We start from the raw sequence: 23,894 nt of genomic DNA, 5'->3' as shown, positions 1-23,894 counted from the left end.
TAGTATAACCATCTCATATCTTTGCAGTCAAAATTGCACTCAGGAGAGGCGCCATGGGGCAGGGAAAAGGGCACGGCCCTAAGCCAGGCACACTCAGGTTCTTGTTCCCTGTGGGCCACTTCCAAGCTGGTAATGCAGATTTCGATGTCCCTCCACTTCTCTGAGCTTCAGTGGCCATCTTCAAAGCAGGGACAGTAGCACCTCATTAATGATGCCCATTTATTCATTGGGAACATTCTGTCGGGGATAATCTCCCATCTCCGTCAGTCAGTGATGTTGTTTTGTACTAATTGCCCAGTTTTACAGATGAAGAAGCTGAAGCTCAGAGAGGGACAGTAACTTTCCTAAGCCCACACAGCCCATTCCATTGCTCACGCCCACACCCCACTCCTCAAACCCAGCAGGATGTATCATTCATTTTCAGTGTGCCAGGCTGGAGATTCACTGCAGACAAAGTGGGGGAAGAGGTGATAACGGGATGAGACTCGGCAGCAGTGAGAACTGAGTGGTCCAACTAGAGACTCAGTGGCTTTATTTAGACTCAGGATCATTTTCTGGCCTGGGGAAGGCAATAACCAGGGGCCTGAGCCCCTCCTTGAACAAGGGGGCGCCAGCACTACCTAGCACCTCCAGCTCTCGTTACTAAGAAGAGGTTTTTTTTGTTGTTGTTTTCTTCCTCCTTATCTCACCTTTATACCAAAAAAAAAAAAAATCACAGGGCTTAAGGGCACGTTGGAATAAGGCCTTTAGAGCCACTATGATGTAGAAGAAAGAGAGACTAGAGTTTGGAGTCAACCAAACAGGACTTGCCTCCACCCCTTTCTGGCTGTGTGTCCTTGGGCAAGTAAGATGACCTCTCTGAGCCTCCCTTTCCTTATCTTCCAAGTGAGGAGAGGAACATGGCTTTTCAGGGCTATTAGGAGGATAAAAGGGATCAAGAAAGTATGGGGAGAGCCTGGAATGGCCCCACAACTAAGGGCAGGGCTTTGTCTGTGTGGGGCTGGGTGCAGGAGAGTGTCTCTGCGAGGCACAAGCTGGCACCTGTGGTCCCGCTGAGTGATTCTGACGGGCTGGGCGGGCCGGACAGCCAGCAAGCCTGGCCCTAAGGCCTGGTGCTCAGAGTTCAAGAAATCGCTCTATTGGAAGAAATCAATCAGTCAATCTGTCACTCTGTTGGCAGCTTGATGGGGACGATGAACTCGTCAGCATATTACGTGAGAATAGTGCTGGGGGTGTGGTGGACCCCCAGCTCCACGCAGAGCTGACTCGGTGGTGGGAAAAGCTAAGGCACGGGCGGCATTAACAGGGGAGTGTTGAGGAGGGACGGAGGGGAGTCTTTCCCTTTTTCTGTTCTAAGGAGGACATTGAAAGCTTAAACAAGTTTTGAGAGATATGATTGGAATAATAAAACACCTAGAAACCATTTAGTCAACACATTTTCATTAAGTTGCTTAATACAGGTCACTTGGTCACCATGCAAGGTCCTGGGCAGAAGGGAACAAGTAGAGGCCTAGAGTTGACCCACTCGTGCAGTGGGGTGCCCAGGGCGGGGCTGGGAAGAGACAGTTCAATATATTGTCTTAAGTGCAGTGTTAGGGACCCATCCAAGGCTCCCTGGGAGCGCGCGGGAGGGGCTTCCTCCTGGGGAAGGGGAAGAGCAGCTGAGGGAACGGGTCTCTGTAGCTGGGAGAGGAGACCTCTGAGAAAGAAGCTACAGGCGTTTTTAGCTGGCTGTGCAAAGCGGAGCGTGCTTTGTTCCCAAGGACCAGGGGGCAGGTCTAGAGCCAGTGCATGGCATTATGGGAAAGCCGCTCTCGGCCCCCCCGCCCCCCACAGCGATGAAGTTTCTATCGTTGAGAACTATCCAACAGTGGAGTGGGCTGTCAAGGGCGGCCGTGACCTCCCTGTCGTTCACACGTTGAAGCAGAGACCAGAGGGTAGCTTGTGAGGGACAAGTCACAAAAGGGACAGTATGACCTCTACAGCCCCTTCCAAGTCTCCAGCTGCGGTTTTCTGTGGATAGACAGGATTGTGGATTCTGAGGGGGCATGTGACTGAGTCAGGTTCAAGGACAGGTGCGCTGCGGGATGGCAAGTGGCACGCGGTGTGCTAGGACTGCCATCCTCACCCTGGACGTGTCATTATCTGTTTTAATAACTGCTTAATTAAGATTTGTCACCTACCATACAACTCCCCTGTTTGTAGTATACAGTGTAGCGTGGGTTTACGTTTAGAGTGGAAACAAGTTCACGGATTCATTCAGCAAGTATTTGTCCAGCAGCATCTCTTACGTACCCACCCAGCTTTGTGCTAGAGCTATGGGTACCCGGGAAATAAAGGCCCTGCCCACCCTCCCGAAGGAGACCTGCTCAAAGGGAAGTTAACCAGGGCCTGGGGCAAAGAATAGGGGGCTGGGGACACCAGGCCTGGGGGGCGACTTTGGAGCTGAGGCCTGAGCAACAAGGAAACAGCCCAGTGAAGGTCGTGGGGGCACCAGGTTGAAGACACAGCGGGGACAGAGACCTCAAGACAGAGTGAGCTGCTGGGTGTGAGGACCAGAAAGGGGCGCTGGGAGGCGGGGCCGAAGAGGTGGGGGCGGGGCCGCAGAGGTGGGGGCGGGGCCGCAGAGGTGGGGGCGGGGCCTCCTTCCCAGAAGGCGTGGTCCACGCGAGGCCTGCTGGAGCATGAGGCGGGCGGGCCGTGCTGATACATCTTCTTGGCATACAAGAGCCATTTCTGTCCCCTTTCTTGGGGACTTGCTTTCTTCCCATTACAGCCTCCCCAAAACGAAAAGATGGCAGAGCTCTCTTAGGAGGGGATGCCACCAGCCCCTGCCCCCCACCATCCCCTGCTTGGCCCTTGTTCCTGCGCTGTGCCCCGGACCGCGCACTGATTCCTTGGGAGGACTCGGAACGAAGCCGGGCCACAGGCGGGGTGAGGTTTCTCTGGCAGGCCCCCTCTTGCCGTCTCCCCTGACCTCCAGAAACGCTTCCTAGGACCAGCCCGGAGTCTCCCATTTGGTGCTCATTTCCTGTGTGACTTGAATCAGTCACTTAATGTCCCCAGATCTTTCATTTCCTGCTCTGTAAAATGGGGATCAAACCAATCCCAGCGGAGTAGTTATGAGGATTGAGTGCGATCCCTCCTGGCACCCAGTAGGTGCTCCATGAACGTCTGCTTCCTCCCGCTCTCTGAGTTTCCCCTCACAAGACGGGCAATTTGCAGGGGGTCGGGGAGATGGCAGGAGGAGTGGCCAGTGGGAGACAGCCACTTTGGGGTCGCCTTCCCTGAATCTGGGACCCCTGGGACAGCCGAAGGGCACTCTGACCTGGCCCGCGCCAGCTGTAAGGGACAAACTCCCCAGTGGGCCCAGCCCTTCTCCGGGAGAGCCCCGTGTACCTCCTTTCCAGGCAGCGCGCAGCCCCTCAGTGGCCCACTTCCCCGGTTTGCCCGGGCTCCGCTTGGGGCGGCGCAGCTCCTGGCACCTGCTCCGCCTGGGCGGCCCAGGGGCGGGGGCTTGGGAGACGCGGCGGCCGCTCAGGGACGCAGCGGCCCGGGACGCACCCTCCCGGGACTCGCCCGCCGCGCACCTCCGTATCGCCCTGGGTGGACGCGAGCGGCTAGATGCAGCCCTGCCCGGGTCCAGAGCGCCCTTAAGGTACGTGCCGCCGCCCCCCATCCCGGACCGCACGCCGCTGGGGCTGAGCGCCCGCCGGGCCGGCCGTGCCCCGGGAGCGGGGGTAGGTGGCTCTCTGGAGCTGCGGGCGTCGGTGAGGACCTTGTCCCACCTGGAGTGCGGGGGTGGGGTGGGGGGAGGAAGGTGGGAGACAAGAACCCCAGCTTAGGAGAAACCGAGGTTGAGAGGGGGGACAATAAGGGCGATGGTGAGAAGGACTTCAGCTCCTGGTAGGGGAAGGGAGGCTGGGGACCTCGGGGCAAGGAGGGTGAGACCTCCACCCTAAGGAGAGAACCAATCTCTGGAGTCGGGCTCCACTCAATGCCTTGTTTTTCTGTGGAGTGTAGAGAACCCCCCAAATCAATGCACCCATATCAGTTTCTGGGGTAGAGTTGAACGGGAGGGTTGAGGGAAGGAAGGTATATCCATCCTCTCTTTGGGGGTGCGGAGAGCGCACTTTCGCGCTCCTCCACCTTCCTCCATCACAGCCGTCGGAGGACTCCGTGTCCCGCCCCTCCCCCTTCACGCAGACTGCCTCCTCGTCAGCGATGGGCTAGCGCGGGCCCTCCTGCCCTGCCTCCTACCCACGGCTCTCACACCTTCTCGGGGCCTCCCAACCCTCCTCCCCCTGGCTTCCGGACTCATTCCCCAAGCCCGATGTGACCCTGCTGATGATGCAGTCACCGTGCTCCGGGCGTGGGGTTTGGGGGAGCTGGCCTGGGGGGCCAGACCGTGGGTCAGGCTGAGCTGTGCCAGCAGCCTGGGCCCTGCTGACCGCAGGAGGCAGCCAGGGGCCTGGGGCGTCTCCTGTACAAGTCGGGTTTCCCAGGCCTTGCCCGGCAGCCACGGGCTAGAAAAGGGGGCACTGAGGCTAATACGCCCTTCCCAGCCCCTCCCCCACCACACCCAGCACCTTAGAGGCAGCTCTATGGACCCTGCAGGGAGAAATGCAAGTTAGAGAGCAAGAAGGACTTCCTTCCTGAGTGTGTGTGGCTTGAGGGTCTTGGGGGGAGTCTCCCTGCCCAGGAGAGCCAGCCCCTATCTTTGGGGGTGTCAGGAGGGCCTCTGGAACCCCTAACCAATAGAAGGTAAGGACAGGGCAGGCTGGGGGAGGGGAAATGGTAGGGGACAGTGACTTCATCCCTGGACCATTATTCTCCTTCACCTCCCATGCCCTCCCTCTCTCCCTTCCTTGGAGCCGGAGTGTTGACTTTCAGCACCTCTTAGCCAGCTCACTCCTGAAATCCCCAGCACCCAGAAGTCCAAGGGAAAGGCGACAGGCTTCCTCTGTCACCACCTTGGATGGAGAGACAGCCATGGCTGCCTTGGTTTGCCCAGCAGAGTGCCCACACACACACCTGGCCCCTGACAGCTGGACCAGCCATCAGTGCAGCCCCTAGCACCCCCCCCCCCAGCAAAGCAGGGATGTGTGGGCCACGGGCAGGCACGGCTGGCCCCACTCAAGCCATCCTACCCTCTAGGTGGGACTCTGCCTCTTCTGGGGAGTTTTGGGTGTGGCTCTAGGTGGGCCCAGTGAGCTGGGCTCACAGAATGGCTGAGGTGGTGCCAGTCTGTGGTGACCACACTAAAGTGGGCGTTCCCCTTTCCTCACCCTAGGAAGGTGTCAGTCCTCGGAGAGGGAACAGAGACCAAAGTGCTCCGTGGTAACCCCTAAGGGACACTGAGGCAGCAGCCCGACCCAGGAGGGCTCCTCCTTGACTAGGACAAGAACAGACAAGGCCTCTCTTCTTCCAGACACTTCTCTCTGCGGCTGGGTCCGTGGGGACGGGAGATGCCACACTCCTGCTCATGACCTGTGAGTGACTGGGATGGGGGCCACCAGTGTCTGCACCCCCTGCCCTGATCATAGGATGGGGAGGAACTGGCCCTACTCACCTGCCTCCCTTTTCAACTCTGAGCCGCAGATTCCTCGTTAGTAAAGCCTCAGAGGATAGTTACGAGGGTGAACAGAGGCGATGTTCCTACAGTGCCCAGGAGGCAGCAGGCACTCACTACTGGGCAGTTCTTCCTCCATGTCCACCCCATCAGCACCCCTCCTGCCCCCGCCTACCTCCTTAGAGGCAGCTGTTCTGTGCTGCCACGCCGCCCGCAAAGGACCTAAGAGATTAGCTCTGCCCATCCCCCTCTCTTTAAAGACGCAAACCAAAGCCCAGGGGGGCAGGGACTGGCCCAAGGCTGATCCAACCGCCAGGCTCCCTTCTCAAAGGCAGGTCCTGGGACCTGGCTGGAGGAAGCGGGAGGGTGAAAGTTGGCAGATGTGGGGGAAAATACCAGAATGTAATTGGGTTCATTAAAGGTTTGGTGAGGGAGCCCTTCGTGCCTGGCCAAAGGCTGGGGACAGGCCGAGAACCTTCCTCTCCAGTTAACCCTTCGGCAAAAGCAGCTCTTTGTTGAGGACCCAGTGGCCCAGGCTGCAGCTGAATCAACTCTGGTTCCACATTTGGTGGCCTCCAAAGGTCTCTCTAGCCAACCCTCTTCGAGTGGGCAGACAGAGAATCCCGCCTCCCTGAAACGCAGCCCTGAGGTCCATTGTCACTCAGCAAGAAGTGGAGGGGAGGGGGCCCCCCGGCTCCGCCTGGGTGCTCCCTCCATCCCCTAGTGCCTGTGGCTCCCTGTGGATGGGCAGGCGGGCAGGCAGGCAGCAAGCCTGGCCTCCATCAGCTCTCCAGCTCTGGTGCGAGCCAGCCTCCAAGTGGGAGGCTCCCTCCCCAGTCCAGCCCCCAGGGAAGGGGGCAGAACACAGGTTTACCCCCCACCCCTGTGTGAATCACAGATAGGCACCCAGACACACGCATGCTCTTTTTCTCTGCTTTCACCCGGTCTTCTCTCATGTTCCGTTCAGTTCTCCCCCTTCCCTCACATCCTGTCCTCTCAGCCTCTCTGGCTCTGGCCCTGACTCATCCTGACCAGGGTGTGGCACCTCCCTGCCTGGCACCCCAGCCTGACAAGGTCTGGGCGTCCCCAGGCCCCCCCAGCAGCCCCACTCGGACTCAGTAACCCCTCCCCACCCAGCAGTTCCAATCAGGGCTTGATGGGCTTTAGGGCGAAGTGGGACTGGGCAGGAATTAAGGACTTGGGCTCTGGAGCCAGACAAGTGCAGGAGCAGGTCTGGCCCTGACCCTGTCGGAGCCTGCTCCCTAATCTGTGACGTGGGGTAATAGGTTAATAATAGTGCCCACCTCATGGCGTTGCCGTGAAGTTTAGGAGAGATCCTGTGCGTGAAGCTCCTGGCTCACAGTAAGCTCTCAGTAAAGTGGTTGTCGTTCTAAAGAACGGTGGCCTGGCAGCTGGGCAGTAGAGAGGGAGGCAGGGGAGTTTGTAGAAGAAGATCTTGCACTGTCTTTCCAAGCACTTTGAAGAGTCCACGCTCCTGCTCCGGGACCGATTCCCTCTTCTGTTAAAGAGAGCATGTTGACCAGGTGCCGTCCAAGCGCAGGCCGGGCTGGGGTGAGTCATGCTGGCTCTGAATAGGGGCCAGCGCAGGGAGTGCTGGATGGATGTTTGTGTGCCCTAAAAACTGCCCACCCCTCCAAATCCGGGTGGGAGCCCTAGCTTAGCCTGAGTGGTGTAACTCCTCAGGGGACAGCTGGGAAGGCTGAGGCACGCAGGGCAGGTTGGGGCAGGCCCAGCAGCCTGGCTGTGGGGGACACAGTTATCCCCGGAATCCAGGAGGGCCCTGTGAGCCCAGAGGCTGTATATCATGGAGGTTTAATCGGCCCCATGGCAGATACTTGTCTGCTCGCTTGGGCCATGTCCTCGGCATGCCCGTCCTAAGTTGCACTGATATTTCAAACCCCACCCCCATCCCCTTTCTGGAGGGGCCAGGCAGCTCCCTTGTCACGGCCAGGAACACTTCTTACCCCTGGCCAGTTGGACGCCCCTCCAGCACTTGCACCTGGTACTCTCTTCCTGCTGGGAGAACAGGAGGAGACTTGTGAAAGGCAGGAGAATAGCTGGGATGACGCCCATCAGAGGTGCGAGGGTGCCGCGTGTTGGCGGGGACTCAGTGCAGCCTCGGAGGGGTAGTTCTCATAAAGTGATGGAAGTGACTTTCCAGTGTGGCAAAGCTGTGTCGCGGATTCCAGGCATGTTGCCCAGGAGCTTGGCATGTCTCAGAGGGGCAGCCTAGTTGCCCCAGGAGTGTGTAGGAGTGGGGTCCTGCCTGCCTGGAGGAGGGGTACCGAGTTCCACCTCCCATCTTCCCTCTGGGTGCTCGCTGCGCCACCTGGAGGCTTCCTCTGGCACTGCATCCCAGCCACATCACCCTGCAGAGTGAAGGGAGGCCCTCAAATGACCTCTGACCACAGAAGAGTCAGGCGCAGGTGGGTTTGTCACCGAGGGCTGTTGTAACAAGGTACTACAGACCAGGTGGTCTAAACAACAGAATTCGTTGTCTCATAGTTCTGGAGGCTGGAAGTCCAAGATCAAGGTGTCATCTGGGTTAGTTAGTTCCTTCCGAGGGTGGCGAGGTGTATGCCATGCCTCTCCCCTAGTTTCTGGTGGTTTGCTGGAAACCCTTGGCCTCCCTTGGCCTGGAGAGGCATCACCGCGGTCTCTGCTCTCACCGTCACATGACATCCTCCCCGTGTGAATGACGGTGCCCAAATTTCCCCCCTTATAAGAACACTGGTCCTGTCCTATTGGATTAGGGGGCCACCCTGCCCCAGTATGGCCTCATCCTAACTTAATGAATAACAATGTCTGCCACGGCTCTATTTCCAAACAAGTTTGTGTTTCATATTCTTGAGTGCCGGGGTTTGGGATTTCAACGTACAAATTTGGGAGGGCACATGGCGAGTCTTACATGTTCAGGGACAGTCTCATTCCGTGATCTGGGCACAGCGACTCCCACATTGTGACAGAACTACTCTGTGACATGCGCACAGACTGAGCAACACGGATTCACCTCAGTGAACGATGGGGTAACAGAGACGTTCACAGGGACCCTCATATGCCAAGGCAGACACTCGAGGTGACAGATCGAGGTGACTCTGTCAACAAGCTGCAAAACCAGCCGCACTGCGAATTAGTAATGGCTGACTTTTCCAGGACGCTGAGAAGTGTTTTATATAGATCAGCTCATCTAATCCTGTGCTTGTGACTTAGGACCTGTTAGTCATCACCCCCATTTTATACACAGACGAGGGGACCAAGGCTGAGGTCACACAGCCGGTCAGTAGCCGCGTGAGACTTGAACCCGGGTGTGAGTCAATACAGAGCTCGTACTCTTAGTGGCTGTGCCTCTCCCATTCACACGCGGTCCCCCCACGTGGGGTGACAGATCTGCTCTGTGGGAGCCCTGCCCGCGAAAATGATAAGCAGCTTTCTGAGGTGGGGGGCAGGCCCTGGGGCTCCTGGACTCGAGAATTTAATTTTCGGTGTTCAGATGTGGGCTCCACCATTGGATGTGTGGCCTTATGAGAATATTAGGTCCCCACTTCACTTCTCTTGGTCCAATTTGCAAAATGAACTTAGGGAAAGGAAAATGCTCTTTAGGGGGATGTATTAGTTTGCTTGGGCCGCATAATAAAGTACCACAGCCTGAGCAGCTTAAACACCAGAGATGTATTTTCTCACAATCCTGGAGGCTGGAAGCCTGATCCAGGTGTGGGCAGGGTTGGTTTCCCCTGAGGCCTCCTCCCTGTGTCTTCACGTGCTCTCCCGTCTGCAGCTGCCTGTGTCTAATCTCCTCCCCTTATGAGGTCACCTGTCATTACTGAATTAGGACCCATCCTAATGACCTTATCTTATTACCTCTTTAAAGACCCCCTCTCTAAACACAACCACATTCTGAGGTGCTGGGAGTTTAGGACTCCAACATAGGAGTTTTTGGTGGATGCTCTTCAGCCCATAAGAGAGAGAAGCTCAGTCACACCTCACTGAGGCCCTAGCCTTGGGGACCCCCGCCCCCGTCCAAGAAAGACACACAGTCCCTGCCCTCAGGAATTCTGTCCTGGTGAGGGGCCCACAGGCCCTGCCCTTGGGACGTCCCCAGTGTAATGCAGAGGCAGGAAGAACACACACAGATTCGGAAAAGAATTAGTAATGAAAATTGGCACTGTTCAGTCCAAGAGAGGTCACTGAGCTCCCTGAGAATAAAGCCCACTACAGGCAGGGGAGTCAGGAGGGAACATTTCCGAGAAGTGAGTCAGGAAGGAAAGGCCATGGAAGATGAGGGGCCTGGAGGGGTGATGTGTGGGCTCTGTGGGAGCTAGGGTGTGTGCGTGTGTGTGTGTGTGTGTCCATCTGTCTGAATTCAGCAGACCATGGCTGTAGGGCCCAGGTCTCCACTAAAAATACCAACTGTTGCCACAGGCCGGGCAGCCAAGACAGCGGGGCGCATCTGGAGCCACACGGGGAAAGGGTGGGGATGGCTTCACACACGGCCACCATTTGTGACTGTCAGCTGGCTGGGCCCTGGACGCAGGGAGGTTGGGTTTCTGCATTCATCACCCTGGCCAGTGGCTGCTGCATCTCCAGCAAGCGCCACATGCCTGTCTGTCACAGGATTGTCAGCGCCTGCCACAGGGCTGAGAACACGGCTCTGGCTTCCCAAAGCCACCTCCAGCAACCTCACCGCTGCCTGTCCCTGAACGCCCACCTGCTCTCCAAGAGCCGCCACGTCCCCAGGGGGCGGCCGCCCTGCGTGCAGACATTTCTGACACTCCTCCAGATACTCCTGCCTCTTCATGCAAACTGCTGTGTTCAAAACAGACCCCAGACCCCATGGTGCTCCCTTCGCTGTCCTCAGGTTGGGGGTCTCCAAAACCTGGGGACTCTTGGCTGGGATAAAAGGCCCAGGCATCTCTGGGTCTTTTTTTTTTTTTTTCTTTTTAAGATTTTAGATGGAAGGGAAGGGAGGGAGAAAGACAGGGAGAGAAACATCAATGTGTGGTTGCCTCTCATGCGCCCCTCTACTGGGGACTTGGCCCGCAGCCCAGACATGTGCCCTGGACTGGGAATTGAACTGGTGACCCTTCGGTTCACAGGCTGGTGCTCAAGCCACTGAGCCACACCAGGCAGGTCTAGATCTTGAACCCGTCTTGCTCCTTCTATGTAGTCACACCACTCAGCCTTCGTTTATTTGTCTCCCTCTCCATCTGCTCAGGTATGAAGCGGCCACTGAGCCCATCTCCTCCCGCTGAGAAGGAGCCCCCCATACCCGGAGCTGCTGAGTGCCCTCCTCCGCCCCCAGAGCCACCTAAGCCCAAGCGTGAGAGAAAGCGGCCATCGTACACGCTGTGTGACGTCTGCAACATCCAGCTGAACTCGGCAGCCCAGGCCCAGGTGCACTGTGAGGGGCGGGCCCACCAGAGGCGGCTGCGGCAGCTCAGCCTGGGAAAGGCCCCCGCAGGGCCAGGTCAGTGCGGAGGGTCCCTGTAGTCACAGACTGGGCTCTGGGCCCCTCCGAGGGGCTCTGGATCTGTGGCTTCTCTCTGTGGGGTCTTTGTGTCTGGAGCGCCCTCGGTGAATTTTAGGGTCTGACATCTCCCAGATGCTGGCAAATTTTGTTTTGCATCTGGACAACTCTCTTGCGGATTTCTCAGATCTGAGGGTCTTTGGGTCTGAGGCTTCCTCTTGAGGGTGTTCTGGGTCTGGGGGATAACCTTGTGGAGTCTCGCGGGATCAGGACCCCAGTCTGGAGCACCCAGGCAGGGAGGGTCTCTCAGACAAGGGCCTCACCTGCAGGGCATCCCTGGCTCCTGCTGTGGTGTCCGCAGGCCAGTCTAGCCCATGCGCGACATTGCAGTGTGTGTGTGTGTGGGGGGGTGGACTAGGGAAGCCCCTCTTCCTTCGGCCACTGTACTCCTGGCCAGGATTTCTGCTTCTCCCTAGCTGGGGTGACTTTGCTGAGGTTTGGCTTCAAGCACCAAGGGGCAGCCGGCTGCGAGGCAGATTTCTGGGGGAAATGGGTGAATGCATTTGTGAGGGTGATTCCACCTGACAGGCGCACAGGGGCCGTGGGGAAAATAAGGAGAAGCGGGCTGCCGGCTGGCGGGGGAAACAAGTTCAGAACCAGGCCCAGTGTAGGGGAGCTGGGAAGGGCCTGGTTCTTGGAGACAGCTGCTGGAAACCTGTCTTGCAGCCCCGGTTGGGTAGCTTTGCCGGAGGGCTCCACTCTGAACTCTGAACAGGGCTGCCTGTTCTTTCGGTGAATATCTGGGCACCCACTGTGTTCTCTGTACCAACTGCATGAGGCCCAGAGGCAAATAAGTTCCAGTCTCTCTCTTCAAACCCCCCTCCCAGACTCCCGGGCCAAAACGGAATCCGTCTTTTGGGCTGAGACCGACACACACACACAAAAAAGATGAGTGTTGTGGACACTTCATGGGACATATCCCCGGGGACACAAGGGAGAAAGTCAAGTACACCTGAGGACAACAGGAAAGGCCTCCCGAAGGGGATGGGACATACTGAGCTTAGGAACCGGGATAATGGAAGAAGGGACGCTATGGGAAGAGGTCACCGCGTAAGCAAAGCAGGGAACACTCTGACAGCTGGTACCTGCTCTGCTACCTGAGCACTTGGGGACACCAGGGGTGCGAGTGTAAGTACGAGGGTATCTGAGCGTATGGATGCTTCTGGAGTGCGTGCGTGAGCTCAGGAGACATGCGTTAATTCCTGAAATACCCACAGCCTTCTGTATCCAAGCCACTGTTTGGAGGATTTGGCTTTTTCCCCAGCTTTATTGCAATATTATTGACATACAACATATGTAAGTTTAGGATGTACGGTATGACGATTAGATGCACCTGTGTATTATGAACTAATCACCACAATACAAGCTAGTTAGCAACCCGGTGCCCTCAGGTATTTACGCTTTTGCACGGGGGTGGCGATAACAGTTGAGATCTACCCTCTTAGTGCCTTTCAATTATACAATACAGTATCATTGATATAGTCGCCCTGCTGGGCAGTACATCACAGACGTATTCATCTCAGACCTGGATGTTTCTATCCTCTGACCAGTGTCCCCCCCATGTCCCCAGACCTCCAGCCCCTAGCAACCACCTTTCTACTTCACTTCGATGAGTTCAGCTTTTGAAGATTCTTTATTCTTCTTAAACACTTCCTACAGGGTTTGTCTGGGAATCCGCATACCCACCCATTAGGAGAGCGCTGTCTAAACAACCCCACCTGCAGAAGTGTTCGTCCAAGGTGGCCTCAGGCTTCCTAGGGCTCACACCGGGGCTTTGAGAAGTCAAAGGGAGAGGTGACTTGACTGGCGTCAAGTTCAGAGGAGTGACTCAGAGGCTGGATCCTGGGGACTGAAAAGGGACCCCAGGCAGGGGGACAGAGCAAATGCCCTGGGGCCTGAGCCCTTGGCCTTCTGAGAGCAGGGTGCTGGGCGTGTAGCAGGAGAGGAGGAGCTGCCTGCGAGGGCCTCCCAGGAGGGCGGGGCATTTGGCCTTGGAACTGAAGGTAGTGGGTGTCCCTGAAGGGTTGTGAGCAGAAGTGATTAGTGTTTTTAGAGGTCTCTGGCAAGGGGGAAGGGTAAGACTTGGGGGTGCATAAGGAAAAAGGGGGCAAGATGGAGGAAACAGATTCTGGAGCCTTTTCTGTAGCAGAACCGTTAGGACTTGATGGCTGGTGGACTGTGGGACCTCAGAGAGGAGGGAGGAGCCAAGGATGACTCCAGCTTAGGTGATGTTGTGATGGACAGCTCCGTTCTCAGGGGGGCCACCAGGGGGGACGCAGGTCTGGAGGACAGGGTTGGATGGGGGCGGCCAGTCCTGTGGCTCAGGACACTGTCCTGCCCCAACCCCCCTTTTCAAAAGGCCTCTTCAGGTCCTGCTTCTAGGCGGCGGCCCCTGCCCCTTTCCCCTTCCCTGCCCACCATGCCAGTGTGGGGACAGCAGGAGGGGTGTGAGAAGACATATCACAGCGTCGGATACCCGTGGCCAGAATCAGGCTGCTCGGAGGGATGGGTGTGGGGACCCCCTTCACCTGGTTTCCCTCTTCACACAGTCCTTGTCGCCTGAGCACTGGGTAGGTGTGAGGACACCAGGAGACCCGATGCCCGGTATTCTTCTCCGGATTGTTAAATGGGACCTGGTGAGTCCCTGTCCCTGCCGCCATGGCCTAGGCCTGCAGCCCCGTGCGGTCCTGTGCCGGCCGGGTGCCAGCATAGGCATGGTGCCGGCACTCTGCCCTGAGCAGGGCTCGGCGCCTGCCGGTGGGGCCCTCACCCTCTGGAGGGGAGCCAGCCACGGGGCCAGACCTCCCAACTGCCAGGCTCAGAGGAGTGAGTGGCCCTGTGGGAGCCCGGGGGTGTGACAGCTGTGCGTAGGGCCGGGGTAAAGGGTCCTCAGATTTCTGGGAACCCTGGAATTCTGGGGCGCCAGTCGGAGAAGCTGTTCTCCATTGGCCTGGTTACCCCTGCGCCTACTCTGGGCCGTGGTCCCCCAACGTCCACTCCCCTCCCACGAATTTCTCCTGTATCCTCAACTCTCTGAGAGCTGGGGGTGGGAGAGGCAGACCTCAGCAAGCGGATGTTGGCAGCTGTCCTGAGGTCGCGGATGCGGGGAAGTGTGTGGAGCCTGAAGACTGGGCCTCAGCTGAGAGCCCAGAGGGTGTGGCTGAGTACTGGGAGGGAGCCACGCCTGCCTTCAGGGAGGCTGGAGGGGCCCTTACCACACTGCTTTGTCCCTGGGTCCGTGAGGGAGGTGTAGCGGTGGGATGTCCCAGTCAGGCCGGGGGGCTCCCTCCCTGGGAAGCCCCTGGAGCTGTCACTTTGATTACTGCTCTGTGGGGCTGGCGGCTTGCACGGAGTCAGGCCAGGCCGTCACAGGCTGTGGAGGGGGGCCCCTCTCCTGCCCGTGCCCCTGAGGCTGTCTGTGGGAGGGAGAGATTGGGGCTTGGGGGGGCTCTTCCTTCTCTGGGCTTCCTCACCAAGGCCTGGGTCAGAGGCCTCCTACTCCGCCACACCCAGCTCCCTGCTCAGAGTGAGCCTGAAAGAGGTGGGAGAGGGCCCAGGATGGGGAAACAGCAGGCCCCCCGCAGGCAGCTCCCCTCTTCCAGGGACTCCCCCAGCTGCGCCAGCCCGCCCCGCACCCTGCCTGTCTCCCACACGGCAGACCCTTTCATTCTCTGGGACTGTGTCTTTAGCCATCTTGCACCACAGCGGCTGTGGGCACCGGAAAGCCCCGCCCCAATACGGCTGCACGCAGGGACCCCAACGACCATCACACACACACACCCCTAAACAATTTAGGGGTTCACGAACATCTGCAGGGAAGAGGTGTGCTGGCTCAGCCCTCCTAAATCTAACCCCTAGTGTGGTCGTTGGGCCAGCACAGGGCACAGGGGACACCTGGACGAGCAGCTGTGACCTACCTCCTGTGCCAAGCTGGGCACTTCCACGTGCAGCACAGCCTGCCCCCCCTCACCCAGCCATCCCTCGCTTAGATGGTGACAGTCAGTCCTCATGTTAGACCCCGGGATACTGGAGCTCAGAGAGCTTAAGCAACATACCCAGTGTCACACAGCTGGGTTCCGATCCCGGGGTTTTCTGACTCTAAATCTGGTCTCACGTGCCCTCTGCCCCTGCTGCAGAGGCGGAGCCTGGATGTTTCAGGCTAGAGCAGGAGGGAAGGCCCAGAGAAGGCAGCCCCGCTCCCAGGAGATGGTTCCTCAGGTGCTCAGGCCCCCTGGTCTCTGCTCTTGCTGTGTGCCTTGGTGTCCGCATCTGAGAAATGGGGCAATGCCAGCCATCTCCCACTCTGCTGAAAGAGAGGGGATCCTCCCAAAGCCAGTTGGTCCCTCCCCTCATCTCTTGGACAGACTGACCCAGCCACCCAATCCAGGGCCTACTCCCGCCCCCCCCGCGTTATCCATGGCAACATAGCACCTGAGGGGAGAGAAGGGGCTTTCAGAAATGACTTACTGAAATGGCCAGGTGAGCCTTGGGTGCGAGTGCAGGGTAGACACTAAGGGGGACAGGAAAACAGAGATGGAGTCAGACTATGGATATCAGGGCAAAGACGGCTGCACCAGACACCGCTGTGCATTTGGGGGCGGGAAGGGATCCGGGCTGCAAGTGGAGGGCGCCCTTTGCCCTGCACCCTCAGAGCTCCCCTAGCTCCGTTCTTCTGATCAGTTCCTCCATCTCCTCTCCAAGTCGTAGACTGCAGAAACCTCTGGTTGCATTCTGAGCCCCAGAGATCAAAGACCTTGAGCTGGGTCATGCCTGAGTCACTGGCTTGATGAGCTCCTCACCCCTCCTCCCTGCAGATAGATTAATTTCAGTCCCATCAGGAGGCCCCGGAAGCCCTCCAGCCTGTCCCCCACCTCTTCAGCATCTCCCTGGGTTGCTGGTTCCTCCTCAGTCCCTCCCCCAACCCATCCTGAGGCCTTTGGGTGCAGATTGCAGAGAACCCGTGCGCCCCCACGGCCTCTGAGAAGTCCTTGCAGTCTCGCCGTTGCCTCCTCTGGTTCTCCTTAAGTGGCAGGTGACAGAAGCATGTCTCACTCTCCTGGACGGCCAGCACACCCCCTCTGCCACGTGTGAACCTGACCATCAGCACCTCCCCCAGGGACCACCAGGCAAGGCCAGGCCATCTGGGTGGAGAATTAGGGGGCTTAGCTCAGATCCCTGCCCCGGCGGAAGACAAAGGTTCCGTCTGTGTCTCTCGGTGGGTTAATTAGCTCTGGGCTTGAGTTTCCTTTTCTCCCCACACCAGCAAGTCCCCCAGAGCCTCTTCCTAACAAACCTGTTTTCAGGAGCTGCCGCTGCCAACCCCTCCCCAGACCTCCTTTGCAGCTCAGGTACTGGCTGCTCCAGAGATTACAGGTTATTGTCTGGTGGAGACAGGATGCTGAGGGGGTGGGGGCTCGCGCTGGGACCCAGGCTTGGAATGTGAGGCTGGATCCAGCTGTGGGTTGGCTGTCTCTGCCCGGTCCACCCCCCTCCCCGCCAGCCACCAGGTGCTCAGGTGAATAGAGAGACAGCCTGTTTTCAGGGACAGGAGGCAAGCCAGGGGCAAATGGAGGGGAGAAAAGACAGGGGGTAGGTGGTGGAGAGGAAGGAGTGGAGGCAGGGGAGAGGTGTCAGAAGCTCGAGCTGCTCAGATGACCACCGTCACCCTTCCCTGGCATTGCTCAGGTAGCGAGTCCAACAGGCCAGACTAAGAGGAGAAAGCCACCTGGGCTCCCTTCCCCCACTGCCACATCGGGCAGACATTGGGACAGTGTGGTGACATTGCTCAGGGCCTCAGTTTCCCCTTCCACAAAGAGGGTAAATTTAAGGGAATGGTGGGCAGATTAGTCAAGCTGGACAGAGAAGCGGGTTCCTGGGGCAATAGGCCCTGAGGCGGGGCTCCGGAGTTTAGTGGCAAGGACTGGCTGGCCGGCAGAGAGGGGCTGGCAGCACCTCCTCTGAGGGGTCCGGGCAGGGTCAATTATTTGCTTCGCTGTAAGAGGCACTAGGCGGGGACGCTCCCTGACACTGTCCCCATCCCTAGTCTCCGTATTTGCCCTCTGCTCTACCCCCAGGGAAGGAAGTACCTGGTTCTTTCTCCCCCTGGTAGGGATGAAAGGAACCAGGGACAGGGCAGCTCACTCCTGGCGAAGGGAGAGAGAGCCTGGTAACCACCGCTTTCCAGGCACGAGCAGGAGCCCCTCCCCTGCTCCCTCCCCTCCTGTCCCTCGCATCCCCCACCCCCTCCCCTCTGTCACTCTCTGGCTGGGTTTCATCTGCTCTTCACTCTGTGCTCAGCGGTGCCTACGAAGAAGAGAATGCTCTTGGGTGAGTACTGAGGGCACGGGAACCGGGGTGCAGAGGGGGCCCGGAGACCAGAGAGGGCCTCCCCCAGCCCCACCCTTCTCCTGCTGTTCTTGGCCCCCAAAAGTTGTCTGTTGAGAGATTCCCATATCCAGTTGACTCGGTACCTTTTCCTAGGTCCAGGGCTAGGCAGGGGAGCCCCCACCCTGGCTGGGGACAAAGCTGGGGGTGGGAGTGGCAGAAGAGTCGGGGAGTTAAAGGACCACCCCGCAGGAATGAAGTGTGCCGCACACTGGGGCGGTCACAGGTCCGGGAGCCTGAGTCAAAAGTTCCCTGTATCAGATCTCACCTCCAGCTGCCTCTGAGGGCAGCCTGGAGCCTCCAGGGAGCGGTAGGGGAGGGGGCTGTTACTGCAGTGGAGAAAGAGAGAGAAGCAAACCGAGGGAGCCGGGCACACATCTAGGGGCCCCTACCTGAGATCCAGCCGCTGCGCTGGAATCAAGGCTGATACCCCGCCGCGTCCCTGGTCTGCCGGCTCACCTCTCCACACTGGGGCTGTCTGCTCCTCTTTGGGAGAGACAGCCGTGACCTACTGAGGGGCCCTGTTGGGAACCCCTTCCATGGGGACAAGGGCTGGAGGCTGTGGAGCTAGGGCAGGGTCTCTCTTGAGACTGGGCTCAGGGTGTCTTTCCCCAGCGGGGAAGGAACTGGTCTGGGACATCACTGCCTCCTGTGTGCTGGCTGGCCCAGAAGTGGGTGGGGGGCTCTGGAGGATGCGGGGGTGGGGAGGGACGCCCCCCTGGGACTTGGTGGGAGTAGACAAGCAGCAGGTCTTGGTTCAGTCTCCCATTCCTTGCCTTGGGCTCTCTCTCCTTCCTGGACTTCCACTTTCTTTGCAGAGTTTTTGTTTTATCTGTGGTAGAAACGGCAACTCTTCTGTTTGCGGTGTGTGTGTATGCCTGGGTGGGCAGGGAGACCCCACCCGCTGCCCCTGTGGCCTGAGGGAGAGAGAGAAAGGGACTCTGGGTGCAGCCGCATGAGCCCGTGTGTGTGTCGTGTGCATCTCGTTTTGCAGGTGAGGGGCACACACGCACCTGCCTCCGAGGAGCGTGTCTGCGTGTGGACCTTTGTGTCTGAGCCTCTGTCCGTGATAGTGTGTGCCCACTGTTTTGAATCGTCTGCATATGCCTTTCTAGGGGCCTGTGTGTCCTCGAGTGTCTGTCCCTCTGAGCGCATCTTTGTCGAGCGTCCTGGGTGTGTACGTGCATGCTTGTGCGTGGCCTCTGTTCCTGACTTTGCCCCGGGTCAGCACGGGTACCTCTCTCTGCGTGTGAATGTGTCAGCATGCAGAGAGGGTGTCCTCACGGGGAGACGCGGTGCCCGGGAGTCTGGGCCTGCAGCCTCTGTGTGTGGGCCTGTGGACCTCACAGTCCCTGTGCTCTTCCGTGTGTCTGTCCTAGCGGTGGCACAACAGCAGGGCGATGTTATTTCAGGAGTCCTCCGTTCCTCTCTCCTGCCCCAGCCTCAGCTGGACCCCTGGGGGTGGCCTCTTTTCTGCCACACAGTCTGATTCGTTCATGTGTCACCAAAGCAAAAACCCACCCTTTTGAGGCAGCCGTCCAATGAAATGTGGGTCCCAGCTGTGACCCCTGGCCAGGGTTGGGAGGGACTGCTCTGAGTCACGGCCAAGGCAGAGCTGTTCTTCTGCAAAAACCCACCCAGAAAAGACCCTCTACATCTAACCCACTTGTGGGTAGAGAACTTTAGACCTATCGGGCTGTGCAGTGCCGTTCTGGGGCAGGCGTGTGGGCCGTGGTGTCTCCCTTCAAGCAGTCACACGTGTGTGTGCATGTGCCATGACTCACGCACCATCCCAGCAGCCCTGGGGGACGGGTTCACTGTGAATGTCAGAGGCAGGCAGCGGACGGTGCAGAGCAGCTTGGGGTGAAGGGGGCTCCGGGAAGTTCCCAACAGCCTCCAGAGAAGCCCGGACCTCAAATCCACGTGTACCCTAGGCCTTGTGTGGGAGAGTAGTGGACCCAATTGTGAGGGGCTGAAAGGCACTTCTGGGTGCCTGTGTGCTGACTGGAGGGGAGACTGAGTCACCGAGTGCCCCGGCAATGCCCCTTCAAATGACCTCCACACCCAGCAACTCAATTGGTCCTTAGACCCATTCAGGTCCTGCCCTGTCTCCCTCACCCGGTGCAATTCCCACTTCACGGGTGAGGAAACTGAGGCTCTTGGCCATGTGTCCAGCCCAAGTCCACTTCAGAGCTCCACTGCAGGGCTCTAGACTCCAGGTCAGGAAGGGTCAGGACGATACAAACCCACAGCCCTCCTGCATGGAACTCACACTCTGGGGCGGGACCCCTGTGCGCCTGAGCATTCCAGGAAGAGGGCCCTCCTCCCTCTCCCTGACACGCCATTTCCTTCATCCCCGCTACAAATAACGACAAATAACTCAGTGGATTAAAACGTTGAGCTCCCAGCTCAAACACCTCCTGAGGCTCCCCACCGGCCAAAAGTCAAAACCCCCAGCATTCACTGTGAGCCTCCCAGCAGCAGGCGCTGCCCGGGGCACACTCACCCCATCCCCGCCCCCGCTCCACCTGGACCCGTGTGAGCCTGCGCACTGCCAAACGCCCCTGTTCTGCCAGTCCCCCTGCCTGGAACGCCCTTCCTCTGGTAACGTTTCACTGACCCTGCTGTGAAAACTAATTGACTCTCCCGGAGAACCTTGGGCTTACTGCCCGCTCCTCCCTGATCCAAGCATTTTGTTCCTAACTCTCTGAGCACGTGCCGGACTGTAGCCTCCATCCGCGTGCTCTACCTGGTTTGGCACTCCACCTGCGAGCTCCCACCTGTGAGCTCCTCTAGGAATGGACGGGTAGCTGTGATGAATGAATGAATGAATGAATGAATGAATGAATGAATGAATGACTCCTTCCTGCAGACTAATCTCAGTAGCTCCTGCTGCAGTGCACACAGCGGGGCAAGGATGCGGGTGACCCAGGCTATGTCCGCCGTGGCTGGGACACGGTGGGCCGCAGACGGGCGCTGCCGGATGAGCCCCAGGGTGAGGGTCGCCACCACCTGGCCTGTGACCCCGGCCTGCGTTGACTGCTGGCGCCTCTTCGCCGCGGTTACTACTAGTGGCTGCTGTCCCTCGGTGAAGCCGGAGGAGACCATGGCCAGAGCGTCCACCGTGCAAGATGGTGGCTCCAGTGTCTCTGTGAATCTGTGCGGGCAGGACTGGGACGGGTGGGGTGCCCCCTCCCAGAGTTGCCCGGCAGGGGGCGGATGACCAGGGCTGTGGGCCCTGCTGGCGAAGGCAACCGCCAGCCTGGGACCAGTACCTCGGACAGACCCATCTGAGGGGTCCTCCCCAACGCACCCCCCAGAAGTTGTTCCCCAGCCCTCCGAGTCCCCAACCCGGAGGACGGGCCAGGCATGTCGGGGGGCCTAGCCACACCCGGGCTGTCAGGGAAGGGGTCGCCTACCTCTTCTCTGCCCGGAGCTTGGACCCTTTTAGTGGGGTCCCAAAATAATGGGGCCCAAAGCAGCTTGGGGAAGAGGCTGGGCGCTACCATCCTGGGGCTGAATAAACCCTCCATTTGAGGCTTACATGCTGGGTGAGGAGGGGGTGGCGGAGCCAGACGCTATGCCCCAGGGCCCCGCAAGTTGTGCGGCTCCCACCAGCTGGCCAGGGTGCGGAGAGGCGTGGGGGCCCTGGGTCTGAGACACAGTCGCCTCGGACCGCACTCCCCCAGAGCCTGCTTCCCTACGGTCAGGGTGGGAAAATACCAAAGACCTGTGTCCGTTTTTCTGTTTTTTCTGTTTTGTTTTTCGAGTGGCACTGTCCAGTAGAAGTTTCTGGGATGTTGTAAACATTCTTTGTCTGAGCCGTGTAATGCAACAGCCGCTAGTCATGGCCCACGTGTTGCTGTTGAGAATCTGAACTGTGGCTAGTGCGACTGAGAAACTAACTTTTAAATTTTTAAATTTAATTCTGATTAATTAACTAATTTATTTTTAGAGAGAGGGGAAGGGAGGGAGAGAGAAAGGGAGAGAAACATCAATGTGTGGTTGCCCCTCGTGCGCCCTCCAGCAGGGACCTGGTCCGCAACCCCACCATGTGCCCTGACTGGGAATCGAACTGGTGACCCTCTACTTCACAGTCAGGCACTCAATCCACTGAGCCAGACCAGCCAGGGCACGATTCTGATTAATTTTAAACAGCCACATTGGCTAGCAGCTACCAAATTGGACAGTGCAACTGTAGAATCGCCATCTTTCCATGCCTCCTTTCTACCTCTCTTTTGACCTTTTAGCAGAAACATTCAAGGCCTGGTAGGCATTTTTACCCCCTCTGTGGAATGGGGCAGGAGAACCAGTTTCTAGGTGCACGGAAAGGATCTGACAAACTTGGCCTTGCGCTTCCTCCCCATTCTAAAACCCTTTGGGTAATGGGCTGGACAAGGTCACTGAATTGCAGGATTTTAGGAGGAAATAATGTCAAAAGGCAGCTGTTTTAATCACCCAACAGTCACCCAAGAGCCCATTCCACTGCTCCTGCCTGAGAGCCCATGTGTCCTTACTCATTCACTCCCTAAATTTTGTGGTATATGTACTGGATTCCCTTCTCTTGGGTTCAGGGGGGAGGGGGACGAGAGAGAGACAACACCCAAATGCCAAGCAATAGAACTGCACAGAAATAAGTAGATTTGTAATCTGTGGGGAGTGCAGTGGAGGGAACAAGTGGGTTAGTGACAGAAAAGAAAGGGACTTTCTAGGAAAGGATAATGAGAAGCCTCTGAGGGGGGACTAAACTAAGCCCAGAGGGGAAATGGAGGGTGGGAACATTCTGGAAGAAAGCACAGCATGAGCACAGGCCCTGAGGATGGGAACCTGGCATTCTGGAGGAACCAAAAAAGGGCAGGTATAGCTGGAAGGGGAGGGACAAGTGGCCGCCGGCGAGGTCAGCAATGCCCGGGCCCTTGGCAGAGCCACAGCAGGATTCTGGCGCGGGTCCCGGAGCCACAGGCTGCAGTGGAGGCTTTCAAACAGTGTTTTCAAAGTCTCCTCTGGCTGCTAGGGTTGGAGTGGCTCGGGGACCGGTAAGAGTAGAAACCCAGACAGCCCCCAGGAAGCAACTGGCCCAGTCCAAGCCAGAGATGCAGGTGGCCCAGGGGAGAAGGGTGGCAGCGGTGGCAGCGAGAGAAGGGACGAGTGAGAGGTAGACTCTGGAGGTGGAGTCCACCAGGACCTGCCGATAGACCAGGTTGTGAAGAGAGGGCTGCTTAAAGGGGCACGCTTCTGCCCAGAACATCTGGGTGGGAGGATGGGCCATTTCGTGGACTGGGGACACCTGCGAGAGGAGCGTATTTTGTGGGGACACAGGGAGAGTTCCGTTAGACAAGCCAGGAAGGTGGTTGGGTGGAGAGGTGAGCTGCCCAGAGAGGTGGCCCAGACTGGGGTTGTATGTTTCGGTGTCCAGCAGAGGTGGTTTCGAACTCTTTGGACAGGCCGAGGTTGGAAACCGGGGGGCGGAAATGAAGGAACAGGCCAAGGAGTGGCAGATGTAAAGGAAAATCAGGGCATGTAGAATCTTGGAAGCTAAGAAACAAAAAAATGTGTTTCAAGGACAGCGTGGGGAGCAGTGCCAAATGCCACTTAAGAGTCCGGGGGAAGAGGACCGATGAGGTTCACCCACACCTGGTGACACAGAGCGCCTGTCCTTGCCCCAAACAGCTGTGCCCGGAATTCTACTCACCCGCCCCTATCTTACCCCCCCACTAAGTGCCAGGTACCCCACGGGGTGCTGAGTGTAATATCGGGTGGACGCGACCGTCGCTGCCTTCTCAGAGCTAGACTCATCTGGCCAGCGCCCTGAGAAATGGGAAGTTCTTTTATGTACGTAGCCAAAATAAACCCCTTCATTCTTTTAAACGACCGTTTTTTGCCGAGAGGCATCTGCATGTCCAGCCCTGTACAGAGACCTAGAAGATCCAAAAATGAACAAATGTGATTTCAGTCTTCCAGGAACCGAGCACAGAGATGCAGGGAGAACTCTGGCATCCGCACACTGTACTGTGAAGAATCACCCACGGGGGATTATGGGAGACAGGAGGGCAGGGACCAGCCTAGGGGATGTCTGAGCTACTCTCCAAGAATGAATAGGAGTTAGCCAGGGAAAGAGGAGGGGTAGGGAATTCCAGGCACAGAGGATAAAGGCAGGAGCCAAAGTAACAGTCCTGTGTGTGGGAAGTGAAAGCATGTGGAGATGGCCAGGCGGACAGACAGGAGTGACGGACAGGAGGCTCTGCGGGTGTCCAGAGGCTTGGGAGGGTCGGACATGGTGAGGTGTGTAGACTCAGGCAACAGGGCACCACTGAAGAAGCAGAAGCAGGGGAGGGACATAGGTGGGTTTGTGGGTGGCCTTGCTGTCTGGCTGCTGCGAGACAGATGAACTTT

The 23,894-nt window shown here is 58.0% G+C and overlaps 1 protein-coding gene across 8 annotated transcripts in view; it reads left to right on the top strand.

Moving 5' to 3' along the window:
• ZNF385C (zinc finger protein 385C) overlaps window positions 1-23,894 on the top strand; it is a 51,202-nt gene that overhangs the window by 12,488 nt on the left and 14,820 nt on the right. For 6 of the 8 annotated variants that reach the window (XM_037129679.2, XM_053660108.1, XM_053660118.1 and 3 more), the window contains exon 2: window positions 10,806-11,057. In XM_037129679.2, coding sequence (XP_036985574.2) covers window positions 10,808-11,057 — 250 coding nt within the window. In that variant the 5' untranslated portion in view covers window positions 10,806-10,807. Of the gene's footprint in view, window positions 1-3,573; window positions 3,659-10,805; window positions 11,058-17,416; window positions 17,445-23,894 lie in introns of those variants that run through there. The other 2 variants (XM_053660107.1, XM_053660121.1) reach the window with 2 other exon arrangements.

This window comes from Artibeus jamaicensis, unplaced genomic scaffold (assembly GCF_021234435.1).
Source record: "Artibeus jamaicensis isolate MK-2021 breed Jamaican fruit bat unplaced genomic scaffold, CSHL_Jam_final contig_2259, whole genome shotgun sequence".
Taxonomy (NCBI): domain Eukaryota; kingdom Metazoa; phylum Chordata; class Mammalia; order Chiroptera; family Phyllostomidae; genus Artibeus; species Artibeus jamaicensis.
The sequence above is the reverse complement of the archived record's forward strand: the minus strand, read 5'-3'. Positions and strand labels throughout refer to the sequence as shown.